The 16,721-nt window shown below is 33.6% G+C and overlaps 1 protein-coding gene across 2 annotated transcripts in view; it reads left to right on the forward strand.

Annotated features, from left to right (window-relative positions):
- Positions 1–16,721, forward strand: part of LOC122795869 (leucine-zipper-like transcriptional regulator 1) — a 1,318,154-nt gene that overhangs the window by 648,188 nt on the left and 653,245 nt on the right. For both annotated transcript variants that reach the window (XM_044064282.1, XM_044064283.1), the window contains one exon: positions 13,162–13,247. In XM_044064282.1, coding sequence (XP_043920217.1) covers positions 13,162–13,247 — 86 coding nt within the window. The remainder of the gene's footprint in view (positions 1–13,161; positions 13,248–16,721) is intronic.

A 16,721-nucleotide genomic window follows, 5' to 3' on the forward strand; every position in this document is an offset into this window, starting at 1 on the left:
GACATGAATAAAACAGATCTGTACCTCCTTACATTAAGGCATTCTAAAGCCTGTCTAACATTCTGTATTTTTGCTCCTGGCAAGCATAACATTATTTGATGTTCATTATTTACTCTGAAAATATAAGTATCAGTTCCTTTAGTGGAATTTCAATTTATAAGAATATATTTTCTGTTACGATCTGAAGAATCTTCAATTACTAATTCAATAATATCTGCTCTGTCAATTGTTGTAAAGGAATGGTCTGTATCACCATTACTCTTATTAATCCCACTGTTTCACTGCATATTACATTTGCAAATATACAACTCTCATCCAGCTGGCTTTGTACATCCACAGCTTGTGTCATGGTGTCAATGACTGTCTTTCTCATCTTTTTTCTTACACTAATGTTCTTCAATAGTTCCACATTTAATTTTGATTTCTTCCTTTTCACCTGCCCCTTGCTTTTTTTTTACCTTTTCTTTTGGAAAAAAAATCTTCATTTTTCTGTAGACTGAAGGTTTTCTTAGAGAAAAATGTTATAATTCCTTGTAATCTGTGTGCTATATAACAAAGCAGTGTCCTTTTTAGTATGGATTATTTGTGAATTTCTTCCTTTCTTTCTTTTGTTTATTTCCTTCTAAACACTTAGAATCCTCAGACTGCTGAATAATTGTATCCAGAATTCCAAGGTTGTCAGGGGCATCATCTTGTTTCATAGCAGTTGAGTGATATTTACAGATAGTAGACACATCCTTTCTTAAATGTTCCTAAATTTCTCTTTGTTTAACATTATGTATGTCACCAGTCCAGCCATTAATTTATGTAACAACAGTTCTCCAAACCATGCCAATTGTACAAGTGCAATCGTCATCAGCAAGTCTAGCTTTACTACTAGTAATGATAAGCAAATTATCCAGCTTTTGACTTGAGAAACAAAGATCACCAGTGTTATCCGGTATTACCTTAAAATATGCATAGCATTTATTACACTGCACAGTTTTGCTTTAGCAAATCACTAATGGCATACTCATTTAAGGAATCCATATTCAGATTCAAATGAATAAAAAATTATAAAAAAGAATATTCAAACTCAAGTCATCACAGAATTCAAAGAGAACTTAAATCAACTTCTGTGAGAAAAATTACACAAACAATATAAAACGAAATACTAAAGTAAGTACAGTAAAGTTATTGCTCTGACAGTACAAGTCCTGAAAGGCAGACATTGCACCTCTTTTTAACAGTATAGATCAATAAATCACAAAGACATGATTGTTTAGATAATTTCTGGATTGTCCTTTCTGCAGTCTGTGTGACTTTATAACTGACTAGGTCTCTTAGAATGTGTAGACTTTGCCTGTCTAATAACAAACAGTGAGAATTAAAGGTAAAACAACAAAATATAAATCAAAGTAAATCTTGTCTACAAACTATCCCTTCCTTCCTATAAACAGTGCAAATCAGTGGTAAGAAATTAAATATAAATTCAAATAAAACTTTTCTTACCAGGCCACTCTACAGTAAATCACAAATCAAGACAGGCTTGTTTAGCTAAGCTCTTGGCCTCACCCCCTCCCACTCCAACCCTGGCAAGCTAAACAATCTAATCTTAGAATAACATGCTGCAGTCTCTAGACTAGCAAGGTTCTCATTAAAATTGATTTTGACATTCAAAAATTTAACACACTGAATGCAGTTTTATAGTTTTGGCCTTTCTACCTTTTGCCCACTACTATACTTGCCAGAAATTTCCATTTCATCAATGACAGGGTGAAACACATAATCAAAACCACAAGCTGTACACAAAAACAAAATAATAAACTAGAAGCTACAGATCCAGAACAAGCTTTAATATTCTCTAGCACTTCAGTCAAAGACTTTCAAGGAGTAACAGACCATATCCAAAAAAAACCTTTATATACAAATTCAACAAGACAATTATCCCAATATACAATTAGATAAAATACTTCCAATTAACTTCACAATTCAAACCTGCAGGTGCTAAAGTATTATATTTCAAAATAAAAACACCCTTTAAAAAGAAGATGTTCTTTAAGTAAATGCCCATCTTCTATTTTAAAATTCACTTGTTCCAAAATGCTGCCCTGTAACAATGAAGCATCACTATTATGTTTTTCTTTAAAATGTAAAGTCACCATTTTATCTTCTTTTTTATTTTTAATGTCCCTAATATGCTCTAATAATCTCACTTTAAATATTCTTTTTGTTTCACCAATATAAAACAAATTGCATGGACATTTCAATACATACATAACCCCAGTACTGTTGCAAGAAAACAGTTCCTTAGCCACAAATCTAACATTATTAATAAACTTAAAAAAACATACCACATGGTGGCAAGCAATACAATTATTACAAGGAAAAGTTCTAAAAATAACAGGTTGTTGAATTAAAGTAGGACTAGGTAAAACAAAAATACCTTGAACTAACATGTCTTTAAGATTTTTCCCAAGTCTATATGACATACAAATAGACTTATCCAATATTTTATACAGGTTTTTATCTTTGAGCAGAAAATGCCAATAATATTTCAGCAAAACACAATTTTTTTACTTATAAGTCAAATACATCTGTTCTTTCCTGCTCAGAGTACTAGTGCCACAAATTCTAATAGTATTAGTAACATTCTCTGGTTTTTGTGACACTACAGGTTGTAAAACCTTTTGAATAGCTTCATCTACCACCTCTGACTTGTATCCCCTATTCAAAAACATACTAGCAGATCTATCTCATTAAAGAAATCTATGTCACCACTACAAATTCTAGATAATCTTAAAAGTTCCCCATAGGCTAATGCAGAAAGAAGATGGGATGGATGACAGCTAGTACCATAGAAATACTGGCTCCCATCTAAAAATTTTCTATGCACCCCACTTCTTATTTCACTGTTTTCTAAACCCTGCAGGGTTAAATCTAGATAAGTCACTTCACAGCCACATTAAAGCCCATCAAAGGACAAATTATACATGTTAGTCTGTAAATCTGACACAAACCGTGTAACAACTTGTCGACCACCTTCACATATAAAGATCAAATCATCTATATATCGATTGTAACATCTGACATATTCTTTCATAAAGTCATGTCTATATAAAAACTCTACTTCAAAATGACCCATAAACAGGTTAGCATGAAACACATAATCAGTCCTATATTTTGATGAAAAGTTTGCAGCTCCATAATCTGTGTGGTTATGACTTGCAGAAAGTTTTTAATGTATCTTCTACATCAGAGATTTAATATCATTGTGGGTTTTTGGAAGAGAATACAACTGGGTAACTTGCATATCAACCAAAGGCCTATTATATAGGCATGAGCTCAGATGGCAAATCAGTGGTTTATACAAAGTGGAATTAAATAAGGAACACAGCATATATTTAAACTACTAGTCACAACAGGGTGACGCTATATAGATACTGTCAATAAAGTTAGAGATAACAACAAACTACTCTCCTCTTTATTTCTAGACTTGTCTAAAGCCTTCAACACAGTTTGTCACTGCAAACTTCTACTTCAAATGCCCTCATTAGGTGTCTCTCAGCTCACCCTTTAATGGTTCAAAAGCTAGCTATCCAATAGGTATCAGTCAGTAAAATGGCACTACACCTTCTCTGTGTATCTTCCAGTAATCACTGTTGTATCACAAGGCTCTATCCATGGTCCTGTCCTCTTTAACATTCTCACCAACATCCTTCACACATCCACACAACAGGCCTCCCTAGTACAGTACACAGATGACTCCACCCTAATTTGCATGTCTGACAAGATGGCACACCTCCAATAAATTACTGAGGAGGATTTAACATTAACTGAAACATAGTTTTGTAACTCATAATTCATGTTCAACCTCTGTCCAAAAAATAAAATACTACTTTTTCCCCCCAAATCCCTCTCCCATGAAAAAGCAAAATTCGATGTCCTGTCTCTTGGTAATACAACCATTGAAGTCACTTCTCAAAGCAAATTATTAGGGGTGATAGTGGATGCTAATCTTAAAATTGTCCTTCATATACAAAATTGCACAAGAAAAACACATAAAAAATTAGGGGATGCTTTATAAAGCCAAAATCTTTCTCACCACCACAACTAAAGCTGCACTTGCCACTACTTATTTCCTCCCCACATCTCTTTATGGTGCTCCCATCCTTACTAATCTGCAGGCATCACAAAAAGCCTAAACTGATTAGAACCACCTTATCAAGAAACATACACAGCTTCATACCCTCAATACAATTACCCAAAATCAAGATGCTTGTTAAGCACTAAATAACATTTTATACAACTATGTTCCCAGTTGGTCATTACAATCCAATGACTAAAACCTCCTGTCTGTCCACAAACCTTATCAAATCTACTGGGCATTTTCTAGTACTTGTACCATGTTGCTAAGGTCTGGAACTCCTTATTTGTTTCTATCAGGTCAACACTCCTATCCTTCAAAATAATTCTGAAAGACTTCCTAGCTAAAAGCTGGCTCTGATCTTGCTCAACACCAGGATAAACTGTATCCCTAAATGTGGAAAAATACCAATTCATACCTTGCATCTCCTTATTTGCCTTTCTTCACTCACTTCCTAACTTCTATTAATTTCTCTCACCCGGCTTTCTCTCTAAATATACCATAAGCCTCCTTTTCTCTCACTTCATACTGCAATTCCTGTTTGTTTTATACTAGCTTACCTTTAATATCTCTATAAACTGGCTAAAATTTCTCTATTATATTACTGTCATATAACTTGTATCTATTCTTAACCAATGACTTCCAACAGGCAGAAAACGACTCAGACTCTTAGATATTTTTAGCGCTTTCATTCACTTTATTACCGTGAACTTCTTCAGAAAAAATGCAAGTGAAACCACCTGTTCCTTTTATAGTGTTCAAGTAATGCAGGAAATTATGTGATGATGTAATAACTTTAAATGATTATAAATGTTTTCAAAAAAACACAAATAATCCTTATTCTATCTAATCTAAAATCAATATGTCATCTATAAAATCTGTTTTGTATGTAATATGCTCTCTATCTTTACAATAAAAAACATTTTAAATTTATGACTTCATTTAGCCCTGATGCTTCATCTGCCCCAAACACCAGCTGCCAAAAAGCCTCTCGACATTCCAAAGTGTTGTTTAAATCTCCAACTAACAAGCCTTTGTCCACACTATCTAAAACAAAGAACTCATATTTTTTGAAATCAGAACATAAAAGTGCGTGTCTGGCCAAAGCATTGTTTTTGTCTTTCTTTCTTATGGCTAAAATATGTTCATACACCCTACGTTTAAAAATTCTTTTCGTCTTTCCTATATAATAATTTTTACATGTGACACAGGTTGCCAAATACACCACTAGCTCACTGTTACAACTGTAATACTTTTTGGCCCAAAAAGTTTGTTTTAGATGTTCTACTACTGCAAAGGAAGAATTACTCATATATCTACACTGCTTGCAGTTTGTGCAACTAAAAGTTCCTTTTTATTTGAACAAATTCTATCTGGATTCTTGTTGTTACCTGTTGCTGATTCCAACATGTACTTAATGTCAGTGATTTTTTTATATGTGAACTTAGGTGTGTGTCCTAATATGGAAACCAAGTCTTTGTTTCCAAGAATAATTCTCCAATTGTTTTCGATGATAGATTTAATGCACCACATTTCTTTAACAATAGGTATGGGAAATGCGGTGAAAAATTCTTGGGTATGCTTTTCCTTGTTATTACTACAAACTGATGGTACACCTACTGCTGAATCTTTTGAAATTAAGATAGGTTTAGCTACCCCTTTTCTTAATAAACTAACTTCACTTTCTATTTTTTCTAAAAAACCTTGTGGAGGAAAAGAGATCTTAAAAATAATAATTCTTCTTTAAAAATCTCGTCATCTGAGGTGAGTCTGGTTAGTCTAATTATCTGACCCTTTATAACTCCTCTTTTCATATGAAATGGGTGCATACTGTCTTTGTGTAAATACTGGTTAACAAAATATGGTTTCCTATATATTTTGCTCTTAAAACCTTTGGTGACATAATCAATACTTAATGTCAAATCCAAAAAAGTTATGTTTTTTCCAAATCCCCCAATCTTAAACGACAAAAAAATCTGTGGTCTGATTTAAATTATAAACAAATTCCACAAATTCTGCATGCTCACCCCTCTATAAGAAAAACAAATCATCTATGTATCTGTGGTACAAACACACCTTACTAAAATTTGCATTTGATTTCAGGAATTTGGTTTCCCAATTTGCCATGACAATGTTAGCAAAAGACGGGGCCACCTTTGCCCCCATGGCTACTCTCGAGGTTTGTTTGTATAAAGTGTTGTTAAACTTGAAAAAATTATTATCCAATACTAATTCCATTAAGGCACATAACATGTTTACTTTTGTCCCTGAGAAATCTGTGTGTCCATTTAAATATTCTCTCATGTATTCTATTCCTTGTTCTTGGTCAATGGAAGTGTATAAATTCTTTACATCAAGTGTACCAAAATAAAAGTCCTCACTAAAACTACCATAGTCCCTCAATATTTCTAATAAATGCCATGAGTCCCTAATGTAGGATTCAGAGCTCTGAACTACTGGATTCAGCATGCTATCTAACCAGATTGAGATATTTTCGGTCTTTGATTGCTTTGCTGCAATAATTGGTCTAAAAGGTGGATTTCTCTCATTATTCTGAATCTTAGGAATACCAAAAAATGAAGCTAATTTTGGATGTTCCTTGAATAAAAAATCATGCTCACTTTTGTTCAATTCCCCTTGACAAAACATGTCAAACAAAATAGAATCCAACCTTTTAAATTTTTGACACACTTGTTCATAAGTCACTTTTTTGTATATTCTTTGATCATGTAACATTTCATCTATTGATTCTATGTAATCACAGGTGTTCATGATTACTATTTTACCCCTTTTATCAGCCTTCATTATCCTTATATTAGAATTTGTAGCCAAAGATTTTAAGGCCATAAATTCTTCATTTATTAGATTGTTTTCTACATGAGGACTTTTCAACCTTCTAAATTCACTTTCACAAATTTTTTTGTAAAACTTGTAATGTCAACAGTCAACTGAAATGCTAGAACTCACGGCAACACAGTATAACAAAGCACAAAGATAGTTCCAGCAGTAATGTCACGATCCACAATTTATTACTATTGTTCAAACACAAAATAAATGCAGTGGTTTAGCGCTTTCATCTACGTATTGTAGACTTCTTCAGAACAAAATCTAATACTGACAATAGTCCTTAAATAGTGTAAAAAAACGCCAAAATTCAAAAATTAAATCAATTAATTGTGAGGCACCTTAAAGTTACATGTACATCACTTTGCTCACTCATAACATCAAATACATTTTTTAATAACCTTTCACTTTTAAAACCTAGCATAGTATAAAAACCCTATAATAATAAATAATTCATTTCATATGCAATATCTAGAACAATAATATAATATAAATTAATATTCTTTAATAAAAACTCATCATATATGCATAGCCTACCAATGGTAATAAAATTAACTAAAAATGTATATAATATGCATCTCATATACTCTATAAAGGTACTACAGTGGAATTGATACTCGTATTTAATAATTTTATACATGATGTTAGAAATATACAAAATGTTAAAAATGTATAACTTATTTGCTGTATTATAGTAATGAATGTATATATATAAATGCTTTCATTACAAAACTCATAATAAATATACATTTATGTACAAATATGAAAAATACAAATATATCACATTCAATACATTTCATAATATTAAATAAATAATTGATTAATTTCTTAGCAGAGGTTTAGTGGGTATAGTTTCATTTAATCCCGGGGGTATTGCTGCATTCAACCTGATTTGCCATTTTATTTCTTTCTCAGATACTAAACCTTTAATATCACCCCCCCTCGGATTATAATTTACAACCTCTAGGATACCAAACAAAAATCCTTCACATTTGGGATTGCTTATTAAATGTCTAGACAAGGCATTATTGGTGTCCTTCTTACGTATGCAGTATTGATGGTCATATATTCTTTCTCTTAATCTCCTATCAGTTTTGCCTACGTAGAAGAAACCACAAGTTGAACATACTGCTAAATAAATTACATGTTGAGTTTGACAATTCCCTTTGTTAAAAAATATCTTACTTCTAAGTATGTTGTCCAATGTTATACTTTCTTTTGTGTTAATACTACCACACTGTTTACAATGACCACATTTAGTGGTACCTCCTTTTCCATAGTTTGGTTTCCTATTAAAATTGTTGTTCATTTTTGTTTCAAGTATACTTTTTATATTCTGATCAGTTTTGTATACAAATATAGGCTTTATTCCCAACTTATCACCAATTACATCATCACTAGTGATTATATTCCAATTTTTATCTATGATGTAATGTGTTAAGTAGTGGCAGATTAAAAGTACTAGGATTACTTTGTGTTGTTCTATCTGATTATGAATTCCTATATCATCCATAATGTATTTTAAATTTAATTTTCTTAAAAATAACCTAAAATCTATAAGTAATCTGCCAAGATTCATTCCACATGTTGGAATGAAAGTGAAACCTTTTTTCAATACACTTCCAACTGCTGGAGAAATAAAAAAGTCAGACAAATTCAAAATTCCAACTTCATAAGTACTGGGAATGGCAGTTTTTGGTGAATTTACCACCTCCGTTTGTTCTTCCCTCGGCCCTTCCCCTTGTACTGGGTAGAATTGTACCACTTTGTAGTCTTTTTGTTCTGCACCTGAACTTTCTGAAAAGGAGTTTTATTCTGGTCAACTGATGAAGCAACCTTTTCATCATAGTTTCCACCAGTGTTTCTTGTGTTGACTTCTGAACCAGTTGACGGTACATCTGGAAAATCACCTGGAAACACCTCTATACTATTGGTGTTTCCTGTTCGTCCTATTCCATTAGTTGATGTCCCTGGTAAAACTGTGTTATCATGTATACCATTATCTTTGTTTGTCCTTGAAAATGCATTTTTTGATGGTGCAGAGCTATCAAGTACAATGTAAGCTTGATCGCTATTATAAGAAAGAATGTCCCTTCTTAATTTGGGCTGCTTTCTTGAAATGATCGTTGCTTTGTGACGATCAGCCTTTATCTCTACTCCATTGTATAATTCAATGAGTTTGTTAAAACTAGAATACTTTTTGATGCACTCATCTAAAGTTTTTACACTATCTCTTATCCGACAAATCTTGTGATTATAATGCTCTACCAAAATTTTCATCATGGTTAGTCCAGTATCATTGTACAGTTCAATCAGCTTTTTACTTAAACCATCACCCGGTGTCACGCAATTCGGAAATTTAGCTGTCCTTAAACCTCTCGGTACAATTTTGCGTGATATACATTAATTTAGATACTATACTTCCAAGGTGAGACTCACATGTTTAAGGACCAGTCTCTCCATATCAAAAATGCTTTTTTTACAAATTAAAATATCATCAGGAAATTTACTTACTGTGTCATTAGCGACCACCTCCACAACGTCAGCGAAAGGATTTTCAGTCTCTCTGCAAAGATAATTCCAAACGTTACCCTCCAACTGCAACTGTCGCTCGTTCAGTCCACCGTTATGGTTCAGAACTGTTCGTTCACTTCCGACGCTTGTATCTTGACGTAACCCGTCATCTCTCTTTGGATTTAAAGTGCCCACAGTACATTCTTTATGTTGTGGAGGTGCCGGACACTGTAAGCTATCCTGAACTATTTTCTTGATTGTATCCACTAGTTCTTGTCTAAAATTAGATACATTTTGAGTTGTAACTCTATTGTCCATTATGGGATAGGTAGACAAATTCAACAAAATCTCTTGGGAAGAGTCATCCGAAGCCATAGGCAGCTGTTGGTCTGGATAAATACTGTAAATGCACAGAAACACTTGAAACTTTAAAATTGTGAAAAAAAAAAACACCAAGTCCAGAAACAACAACTTCCAACAGGCAGAAAACGACTCAGACTCTTAGATATTTTTAGCGCTTTCATTCACTTTATTACCGTGAACTTCTTCAGAAAAAATGCAAGTGAAACCACCTGTTCCTTTTATAGTGTTCAAGTAATGCAGGAAATGCTGTGATGATGTAATAACTTTAAATGATTATAAATGTTTTCAAAAAAACACAAATAATCCTTATTCTAGCTAATCTAAAATCAATATGTCATGTATAAAATCTATTTTGTATGTAATATGCTCTCTATCTATACAATAAAAAACATTTTAAATTTATGTTATATAATGTTATGTGCCTTAATGGAATTAGTATTGGATAATAATTTTTTCAAGTTTAACAACACTTTATACAAACAAACCTTGGGAGTAGCCATGGGGACAAGGGTGGCCCCGTCTTTTGCTAACATTGTCATGGCAAATTGGGAAACTAAATTCCTGAAATCAAATGCAAATTTTAGTAAGGTGTGTTTGTACCACAGATACATAGATGATTTGTTTTTCTTATGGAGGGGTGAGCATGCAGAATTTGTGGAACTTGTTTATAATTTAAATCAGACCACAGATTTTTTGTCGTTTAAGATTGGGGGATTTGGAAAAAACATAACTTTTTTGGATTTGACATTAAGTATTGATGATGTCACCAAAGGTTTTAAGAGCAAAATATATAGGAAACCATATTTTGCTAACCAGCATTTACACAAAGACAGTATGCACCCATTTCATATGAAAAGAGGAGTTATAAAGGGTCAAATAATTAGACTAAGCAGACTCACCTCAGATGACAAGATTTTTAAAGAAGAATTATTATTTTTGAGATCTCTTTTTCTCCACAGAGAACAAGGTTTTTTAGAAAAAATAGAAAGTGAAGTTAGTTTATTAAGAAAAGGGGTAGCTAAACCTATCTTAATTTCAAAATATTCAGCAGTAGGTGTACCATCAGTTTGTGGTAATAACAAGGAAAAGTACACCCAAGAATTTTTCACCGCATTTCCCATACCTATTGTTAAAGAAATGTGGTGTATTAAATCTATCATCGAAAACAATTGGAGAATTATTCTTGGAAACAAAGACTTGGTTTCCATATTAGGACACACACCTAAGTTCACATATAAAAAAATCACTGACATTAAGTACATGTTGGAATCAGAAACAGGTAACAACAAGAATCCAGATAGAATTTGTTCAAATAAAAAAGGAACTTTTAGTTGCACAAACTGCAAGCAGTGTAGCTATATGAGTAATTCTTCCTTTGCAGTAGTAGAACATCTAAAACAAACTTTTTGGGCCAAAAAGTATTACAATTGTAACAGTGAGCTGGTGGTGTATTTGGCAACCTGTGTCACATGTAAAAATTATTATATAGGAAAGACGAAAAGAATTTTTAAACGTAGGGTGTATGAACATATTTTAGCCATAAGAAAGAAAGACAAAAACAATGCTTTGGCCAGACACGCACTTTTATGTTCTGATTTCAAAAAATATGAGTTCTTCGTTTTAGATAGTGTGGACAAAGGCTTGTTAGAGGGAGATTTAAACAACACTTTGGAATGTAGAAAAGCTTTTTGACAGCTGGTGTTTGGGGCAGATGAAGCACCAGGGCTAAATGAAGTCATAAATTTAAAATGTTTTTTATTGTATAGATAGAGAGCATATTACATACAAAATAGGTTTTATATATGACATATTGATTTTAGATTAGATAGAATAAGGATTATTTGTGTTTTTTTGAAAACATTTATAATCATTTAAAGTTATTACATCATCACATCATTTCCTGCATTACTTGAACACTATAAAATGAACAGGTGGTTTCACTTGCATTTTTTCTGAAGAAGTTCACGGTAATAAAGTGAATGAAAGCGCTAAAAATATCTAAGAGTCTGAGTCGTTTTCTGCCTGTTGGAAGTTGTTGTTTCTGGACTTGGTGGTTTTTTTTTTTCACAATTTTAAAGTTTCAAGTGTTTCTGTGTATTCTTAACCAATGTTTTCATAGTATGTCTAATTTGGTATAATTATTTAAACAGTAGCTGTTATTTATATTATTTTTAAAGACTGTAAAATTATTGTTCTTAAAATGTTTTGTAATATTTCAAGCTTTTCTCCCTGAGCTCCACTGAAAATGGGCTCTTGCCCAACAGCATTTTCCCAGTAATCAAATGCCAATAAATAAATGTCAATAAAATGAAATTGTTTTCACAAGCAGTCCCAATGTGAATATCTGTAGTTTCAGCGCTTGCAACCTTCTTTTTCACTAATTGCTTCCTATAGAAAATGTTTTAAAGTTAATATTTCCTTATGAGCTGAAGGTTGCCTCTTACTGGGTTATGTTGAAAGGTCTTCTCTGCTTCTTTGCATATGTTACAGTATCTGAGAATAGGCAAAAATCACTGTGAAAGTTCACCTTTGCCTTCAGCTTTATATGCAGTGTTTATTCCTGTGGAAGGAGGAAGCCAGTTAAACTGTCACCTAAATGGACATATCTGTGTAACAGTATGTAGTGGGCACAAGGCAGAACAATTTAGAACAAATGCATATAGCATGCAAAAATGTGGGAGAGAAAGATATTTTTGTACTGACATTACAAGATTGGACTTAATTTTGTAAAGCCTTTGGCAAGCAGGGATGTAAAGGCCCCCAGAATCTGGGGTCATGATGACATAGCCCCTAACATAATCTATTTTACTAGTTTTAGTCAGTGAGGAGATTTTATTGGATATACTTGTCTTCAGCAATGTGTGTGTGTGTGTGTGTGTGTGTGTGTGTGTGTGTGTGTGTGTGTGTGTGTGTGTGTGTGTGTGTGTGTGTGTGTGTGAATGAGGGGGGGTTCTGAAGTTTAGTAATGTGAATTGTGAAATATGTTTTATTTACTCATAGCAGCTGATTTTTATTTTCATTTATGTTAGTGGCTAAATGAACAATTTAATCTACACAGTTGAAAAATGAATGTCAGAGTAGACTACACCAGGCCTATCAGTAGTTGTGTCTGTTATAACTGTGAGTATCCTTCTGTTGGAGTATCTTAAATATATTTGTGAAACCTGAAGTCTGCAACAATAAAAAATATATTTTTTTTATTCATAAATGATTTGCAATAAATCAATATGAGGTATGTGTGTAAACTACTATAAATTCAGAGAGGATCTCATATGATTTATCTAGGGCTGATGTGCATTCACTTTCTTTTCCAGCAAAGATGAAGTGGAAGCAACCACTTTATGTTGGGATTTCTCCTGTCTGCAGAGCTAAGCATACAGCATTTATTCTTCACAGCCATGTAAGTATCAGTTTATTGTTTTTATTCATTTTTTGAAAACAATGTAAAATAATTAACTCAAGGATAATTTTAGACATTTTTAACAAATAGTTATACACAAGGCAAATAAAATAATATAGCAAATATGCAAGCAATTAGAGAATCTGACAATAAAACATATTGTATGCAGATTATTCAATATCTAAACAATTTCAGGAATATAATAAAACCAGGCAACAAGTTGCTTGCAGTAAAAGGTAAACGCTCCTAATTCAGACGACAGTGTATCATAAATAAATTAACCACAAAAAGGAGCGAAATGGCTTTCACCAAATGGCTTTTTCAAAACTTCAACAACTGCCATTAAAAACAAAGCATTTAAATATACAATGTTGAAGTTTTGAAAAAGCCATTTGGTGAAAGCGCTTAACTCTAGCTAGCTATTAAAGTTCTCGTTTGGATTATACTTTTGTGCGATTCTTTTTGGGTTGAAGAACCAGCTACACTTGCTTTACTTTGCAGCATACTACTTTTATGAGCTGAAAAAGCTGTTTTACTTTGGAAATAGAGGTTTGCTGTTTTTGTTTTTGTTATTTTACATTGGGAACTGGATTTTTTACTGCAAAGCCATTTCGCTCCTTTTTGTGGTTAATAAATTTCAGGAATATATGAAATATTTTTTTTGTTTCATGTGGCTACCTCTTTTACTCAAAGTTATCATAATGTCTGTTACCATACATATCAAAAAGGGCCTGCATTTTAGTAACTTGCAAAATAACATTACACAGCACAATGTACCAGATACTCACTAGAATAAAACATTATACAATGCTATATTAAGTGGTTAAAATACATAAAATAGTGTTTAAATGATCTATAATGATTTATATTTCCTCACAAATTATAAAAAGTGCATATTTTTCAATATAGAATTATCAGAAAAATAGGTGCTTGAGATTAAACTCATCAGAGTACCTGCTGGTCAGTCTTCCAAAGTCTATGCCCCCCCCGCCTCACACACACACACACACACACACACACACACACACACACACACACACACACACACACACACACACACACACACACACACACACACACACACACACACACACACACACACACACACACACACGCACACATATGTCTGCAGGCTGCTGTAGCTTGAACTGTAAAGGAAGAAAACAGCAGCCTGGGCACTAAAACCCTTCAACACTTTCTTGTCCATGAGACATCTTCTTGCCTTCTCATATGTCTTCTTGGGCTTCAGATGAGTGATTGTTGGCTCCTATTTTCCTTTACTGGCAGATGTGGGGAAAGCTTCCATACATACTTATTTTATTTTGTGGTCTAATTTTTAACAAGAATAGGGAACGTGTCTCTTTAAGAGACTAGCATTGTTATTATGTTTACTATTTTACTGAAAAAGTCTCATCTGACAGGATATTTGTTGTTGAAACTGGTTATTTTTATTTAGGTCACATATTTGTGGTAAAAGTGTGTTTCTTTTATACTATTTGAGTTCTTTATGAGAAAATTATATATTTTATATGAGAAAGTAAAGTGTGTTAATGCTTGTGTACACTTTGTAACAAATTCTCTTACAACCAGCTCCTTCAAGCTGCTCTTACCAGAGGAAAAAGGTATTCTTGGGTATATTGGGAGAAATCTGTACTGTTTCTGCATTTACTGTTATGATTTATTGGGATTGGTTTTGGGAAGTGTGTGTGTGTGTGTGTGTGTGTGTGTGTGTGTGTGTGTGTGTGTGTGTGTGTGGGTGTGGGTGTGTGTGTGTGTGTAATGCTTGTGAACACTTTACTGATAACTTACCTTCTGACTGACCCCTTCAGATGCACTTAATGGTGAACAGGTTTCTCTCTCAACATAAACAATGGAAACGCTTACCTGTCCTATGGTTCTTCCTCTTCCTGCTGATCCTATGAAAAAAATTACTAGTGAGCCCACACGGATACACAGGATCATTCAGTTCCTCTGCCACTAGTGGTTGACTCAAAGAGGCTGCAATTTCCTCCTCAGACCACTCACTGGCTTCCCCTAGGCCCTCCGATATAGTCCCTACTACCACCTTGGAATGAGGGTTAACCGCATCCTCTGCAGCTGTTCCAGTGTCCATTTTGTGCATAGCAGAACCATTTCCTTTGGTCATGGGAGTTTCACTGGGAAGGTTTTCCTGGGGTGAATGAAGAAAGACACCTGCTTCCCAAGTTGAAGTGCCATCTCTTACTTTGTCTCCATCTAGGGATGTCCCTTGGAAAAAGAAACAAATAATTAGACATACTTCTGAAAACAGTATTTCCTTCAATAAAGATGAATTAATTACTTTGGCTAAAGACTTATTTCAGCCTCAAATCCATCAGAGCATCAGAGAGACTTGAGTAAAATAGTTCCACAATAAATTAATATCCTCTATCAGATTATCCTGATAGGGATATGGAAAGACTCTTTTTGTGTTTTCTTCACGTGTCCCTGATTCTGAATCTTAGGAGATTAATTCCTCAGTTTCTCCCAAAGAGGAATTTTCTTTTGCTGAGACTGTGTTCAGAATGAATCATTTACTTCAATAGGAATAAATGAATGATCCCTCTTCTTTAAGGAGCTGTTATGACATGTTGCAAGTGAATGTACCATGCATTGTTTCTATTCCTCCCATTATGTCATACTTGGAGGATGTTTTTGACTTAGCCTGCAATAATCCTCCTGATAGTCAATCTTCAGTGCTTAAAAAGGCAGGCAGACTTAGAAGTATTTGTTTTCTTATCTTAGCTCTGACTCAGCAGACATTTCTACTTCTTCTCCAGCTGCAGACAAGTTTTTTGTCAATGCTAATTCTTCTTCTTCTGACAAGAATGATAAAGCCTTTTAAAAGATTTGGAAAAATGTTTTTTCTTTTACTTTAGACTTCAGAATTTTGAAGTACTAGGCAAATAGTTTGAAGTGCATGCTGGTTTGTATTTACAGTTTGAGGAACTTCTCTGTCACTTTGCCTTCAGGAGGTAGGCCTTTTCTGAATCCTATTATTACTATTCTTTCTCAGGTGTCTAAACAATATTTAAAGAGTGTTTGTGATTTTGCTGACTATGTATCCTGGGCTATGGTTTTTGTGATGAGACGTTTTGCCTGGGCATGTAATAAGAAGTTGCCAGTGGAAGTTAAATCTGAGATTTTGAATTCTTCTTTGGATAAAGAGGTTTTATATGGTTCTTCTGCTACACAGATACTCAAACAGATCTATGAAGTAGGCAAATTGATTCATGGTGATACTAAGATATTTCACCTTGTTTCCTCACCTCTACTAAATCCTCTGCTTCCTTAAAACAAAAAAAGAACAAAGCAAGCAAACCCAATAAGCTTCTGGCAAGCAGTGCTCTGAGAAAAAGTAGCAGGAGGAATCAAATAAAAAGCAGGAATCCTTCCAGTAAAAGGAACATCCACTTAAGAAAGACTATGTCAGTATTACTCCCCCTCCTTTCCTAC

The sequence above is a fragment of the Protopterus annectens genome, chromosome 2.part2, assembly GCF_019279795.1.
Source record: "Protopterus annectens isolate FY-2018-M chromosome 2.part2, PAN1.0, whole genome shotgun sequence".
Lineage (NCBI taxonomy): Eukaryota > Metazoa > Chordata > Ceratodontiformes > Protopteridae > Protopterus > Protopterus annectens.